Source organism: Athene noctua, chromosome 9 (genome assembly GCF_965140245.1).
Source record: "Athene noctua chromosome 9, bAthNoc1.hap1.1, whole genome shotgun sequence".
Lineage (NCBI taxonomy): Eukaryota > Metazoa > Chordata > Aves > Strigiformes > Strigidae > Athene > Athene noctua.
The window spans coordinates 3,139,265-3,144,284 of record NC_134045.1 but is presented as its reverse complement, the minus strand read 5'-3'; the positions used below and the strand labels follow the sequence as shown (position 1 = coordinate 3,144,284).

Genomic DNA, 5,020 nt, shown 5'->3' with positions numbered 1-5,020 from the left:
TCCAAACCATTTTTTCAGAGCTTTTACTGTGTTTTCTCCTGTTGCTTTAGAACATGCTTTAGCTTGCACTAGCCCAGACACTATCTCTGCGCCTACCAGTATATAGTATTTGCCTTCTGACTTTCGAAAGGGACCGATGTAATCGATCTGCCAGGCCTCCCATAGGCCTTTTCCCTCTCTTAAGTGCAGGGGGTCACTTCCCAGTGGATGTCTGTCCAGACGGACGCGGCATTGTTCACAAGAAGATACACAAGTTTTACACTCTTCCCTGGTAACTGGCCACCCTCGGGCTTGTGCCTCACAATACAGGTCTTTAATTCCTGAATGTTTTCTTTTTACATGTAGCCATTCTAACAGGCGTTCCCAATTTTCTGCTATCTGGGTGCTTTGTAGGGGAGCCAGCCGAGCTAGTTCATCCACCTCGGCGTTCCATCGGCTCACAGGGGTATTATCTTGCTGATGAGATGTTACCCAAGCTCCTGCAAATTTCCCTTGTCTGGCAATGGTAAGGATTTCCTGCCATTTTTCCTTTTGCCATACGGGTATTCTGTTGACCTCCCATCCATTTTGTTCTCAGAACGGAAGCCATTCAGTGCAACCTTTAAACACAGCATAAGAGTCAGTATAGATATAGACAGAAGAAGCAGACTGAGCCTCGTGTTGGAAAACACTCCACACAGCAACTAATTCTCCTACTTGTGCACTACCTTCTCCTTCAGTAATGATCTGTTCATTGGTGTCTATCCGAAGTGCCACAGCTCTGTACTTCCAAATTTTTCCCTCTCGCTTCGATGAGGCATCAGTAAACCAGACATTTCGCAATTGTTCAGAAAATGGAGGAGCTACTTGTATTACAGGCGAAAGCTCGGGTGTTTCCCTACTCGGGTCTACCTCATCCTGTATATTTAACACTTTTGTGGTTCCTTCAGTTACAGAAAAGATTTCACAATAATGTTCTATTTGTGCATACCATTTTCGCACGGAGGCTCTCTGGGCTACTCCGTCAGGGGGTGGAGTTCCTGACAAAACTGCTTTGATCACTTTAAATGGGCCTCTGAGAATTATAGATTGTTGCCGAATGTGCGTTCGGCTTCTCTTAAAGCTAGACTGACTACAAATAGACCTTTTTCCCAAGTGGTGTACCTTTTTTCAGTGCCTTTGAAGCTACGAGAATAAAAACCAATGGGCCTAACAGGACCCTCTGGACCCTTTTGCCATAAGTGAATGGACAGTCCACTCTTGGCGAATCCCCATTCAATTTGAACTGGATCTGTCGGATGATTGGACCCAGGGCTTGATAGGCAGTCGCTTCAAACACCAGTAGTTGTAAAGCCTCGTCATGGACCGGAGTCCATTCCCACTGAGCTCTCTTTCTCAATAAGTCATACAAAGGCCTAGCAATAATCGAAAAGTCAGGAATGTGTTTCCTCCAAAACACAAGCAATCCTAGTGCGTGTTGCAAGCCTTTCTTTGACCCTGGCATCTTGATCTGATTAAGAGAGGAAAGAGTATCGGGGGGAATACACGTCATACCTCCTTTCCACCAGATCCCTAAAAATTTTACCTCACTTGAAGGTGTCTGTATTTTCTCAGGTGGGACTGTCAATCCTATGCTTTCTAGATGGGTGATGATGTCCTTCTGAGTTTCCCTAACTTCTTCTACTTGACTTCCTCCTATTAGTACATCATCTATATACTGATAAATCTTTACCTCTGGTTTTCTGGGAATTGTTTCTAGCTCTTGTGCTAGAGCATGGTGAGCTAGTGTGGGGGAATGTTTATATCCCTGAGGGAGTCGTGTAAAGGTGTACTGTTGCCCTTCCCAGGTGAAGGCAAAGCGATCCTGGTCCTCGGGTTGTAAAGGGACCATGAAAAACATATCTTTGACATCAGTTGTAGCCATGACAGGGTGGGACCGTTCCTGAATGGTTGCTATTAATTCAGCAATGTTTGGTACAGCTGCTGTAAGGGGACCTGTGTTAGCATTGAGTCTCCTGTAATCTATTGTCAATCTCCATTTGCCGTTAGGCTTTTGGACTGGCCATGCTGGAGAATTGAAGGGGGAGTGAGTGGGAACTACAACCCCTTGTTTTTTCAGATCTTCCAGGACTGGTGTAATTCCGTCCCTTGCTCCTAGAGGCAATGGATAAGGTTTAACATTTGTCGCTTTAGAGGGAGGCAGAGCAGGTGCTGCTTGCAATAAGCGCACCTCTGTGTTTGATCTTTTGGTCAGTTGCCTGATCTGGGAGACACCAAAGGACCACGAGTTTCCCTGAGTGTCCCTCCATTGTCTGCCCTTCAAAACATCTATGCCTAAAAGATTTGTTTGGAAAGATCCTATGGCTACCATAGTGTTGACTGGGTTTTCCTCTCCTGGTAACCATAATTTTACTGAAGTCATAGGTACTGACTGTGTTTTTCCCAGGGCATTTAAGACAATTAAACTTTTGGATGGAATTGCGATTCCACATTGTTCCGCTTCAGTCCGCGTTAGTGCGGTAATTTGCGCCCCAGTATCAATTAAAAATGTCACCAGTCTTTTCTTTGGTCCTACAGCAACAGTAATCAGTAAGTCTCCTTTTGTGTTGCAGGTGAGTTGTCTTAAAAACATCCATCCTCCGCATCCCCCCTCACCTTTGGGGAGCAGAGGGTCTAGTTTCCCGTCACCTCCTTTTCTCCAGTTGGCTCCTCCCCAAGGTCTATTAAGGGTGGAGCACTAGGGGTTGGTTTGGAAGTGACCTTTTGCTCGGGCCATCCCTCCACAAGTTGCTCTAATTTTTGAGTCGTGAGTCCATCCATCAATTTCCGAGGAATGCCTTTCTGAAGCCCTAATTGCCACAATCCCAGTCGAGTTAGGGACCTATCTTTCCCAGGATTCTGAAATCGGGGTGATCCGAAGCCTTGTCCCTTCCTCATTGATGACTGTCGCCCACTAATTTGCTCTGCAGCCCGCACAACCCTGGTTTCAGTTCTTTGAGACAGTCCACCAACAGGACCATATTTTCTCCCAAAATTAATCAATTCCTGAGCTACATCTCCCCATGTCCATATTTTCTTCCCTTGCTGTTGGTGGTCAGGGGTCACTATCCCCTCCAGAGCGGCCGTTATTCTTTCTCCATTAGGAGTGTTTTGAATCTTCCCTTGCAATTGAATAGCAATGGGTTTCAGGGAGTCAGGGAGTCCTCGTATCAGAGGAGTCATCCTCTCTGGGTCCACAGGCATCATCATCGGAGAGCCTTGGTTGGGCTTGAGCTCCCGATCATACATCATCTGCAGACAGGCTGCCTTCTGTACACTTTCCACTAGTTGATCCACCGTACCTGTTATGGCAAGGGGATCTCCCCTCTCCAAGGGGTTCAGCCCTCCGGCCCAGTATGCAATTCTCTGAGTCAGAGACCATGGGGCTCGGCAGTCGCCAGTGGTTAGAAACGCACCCGGACCCCAATATCCTTCTGCTTCTTTCTCAGACAATAGAATTCCATCCTCTCCTGACAGAGACACTCTCCACACGTACTCTGTCTCTGATTCTTTTGCAGTCCTTGAAAAATCTTTCTTCAGTTTTGCCAATTCAGTTGAGGTAAATGGGACTTCTTTGGTGATAACCTGAGGACGGTTATCACTATCGTCCTCATATAGATACTCTGTTTTAACCAGTGGATACATGTGGGGGTGACTTTCTAGAGTTTCTTTTGCCTTCTGCAAATCTCCTTGGGGATAGATTTGACGTATCCCTTTCTCCAGAAGTTTCACTTCTGCCTCGGCATGGGTATCTGCCTCTGCCAAAATGTATTCTCTCAATTCATCTTTCAATATTCTATTTTGATCCCTTTCCTCCTCTAACAACCCTTTAGGATCTCTCAATTGGTTTTGCAGGGTCTGTATGACCGCCTGCAGCGAGTCTATCAAAGTGTCAGTTTGGCTATACTTCTCCTTTTTCTCTTCCATTGCAGCTGCCAGACTCGCTCCTAGCACCGCACAAATGATAGCTTTTCCTTTCCCCTTTCTAACCTTAGCTTCCTTCTGCAATAACCTTATCCGATCCACCACACTCTGTGGTTGGAACCAGTGGTTTTTCGCCCAGTCTCGCCCCTGAATTGAGGGATGGGATCTGTGTGCCTCCAAAAGATCATATAATATATCTATTCCTTCAGCCTCTGAGGGCGCATCATCACAGCCCATTCCTTTTCCCTTTTCCTGATACAAAGGGGACATCATCCTGAGAGGGTCAAACCTTAATGTCACATTTCCCCTATTCTCTCCCAGGAGACCAAATGTGAATCTCACACAAAAGCAATGCAAAGGGTTTTCATCCTGAGTGGGCCACATCTTGATAAATAACTTTCACCCGTTCACTCTCAGGAGGTCACAACTTAACCCAAACCCAAATGCAACATCACTGTCCACGCTCTCCCTGTTTGCTCTCAGGAGATCACAACTTAATATAAAACACAGAGAACTTTTTCACCCTGAGAGGTTTGCATTCAAGACAACAAGGTAACACAGCACTCTCGTCTCAAGGGATCCTGTCCGTGACGCCAATTTAAAAATGTCCCGATCCGATATCGGGGCGGGTTCTTAAACAATCCCGAGAGCGAGATTAAGACACAAACGAAGTCAGATGCTGCATAACCTTATGAACTTTATTTCTATAACAACTAATAAGAGCGATAGGACAGAGAGGAAAAGCAAGGAAAAGGTCGGACTCCCTAAGCAAGAACACGGTAGAGGCGCAACTAATTACCGCCACCACGACTGGGGATCCGGCGATGTTCTGTCGGTCTGATGATGCTCCACGTTCCTGGCTCCGAGTTGGTTCCCCTCTTCTAGTTGGTTCCCATCTTCTAGTTGGTTTCCTTCTCTCAAGGAGTACACAGTCTGTCTTTTTTATAGTCCCCGTCCCCCCAGTTTGTCCACCCATTTCCACAGGGCTCGTTGTTGTAGGTGCCACCCCGTGGTCCTCCGTGCGTGCATGCCCGGGTGTCCATGGTGGTCGTGCTGGTGAGGGGCCGATCTGTCTCGC

At 46.7% G+C, this 5,020-nt stretch overlaps 1 protein-coding gene across 1 annotated transcript; it reads right to left on the bottom strand.

The window, feature by feature from the left end:
- Positions 1 to 2,007: 2,007 nt before the first annotated feature.
- On the bottom strand, positions 2,008 to 4,179 carry LOC141963916 (uncharacterized). Its single transcript, XM_074913651.1, has 2 exons — positions 2,668 to 4,179; positions 2,008 to 2,046 (listed from the first exon to the last, which is right to left on the bottom strand). Exons 1-2 carry the CDS (start codon positions 4,177 to 4,179, stop codon positions 2,008 to 2,010), a joined length of 1,551 nt encoding a protein of 516 aa, XP_074769752.1.
- Between the last annotated feature and the right edge of the window lie 841 nt (positions 4,180 to 5,020).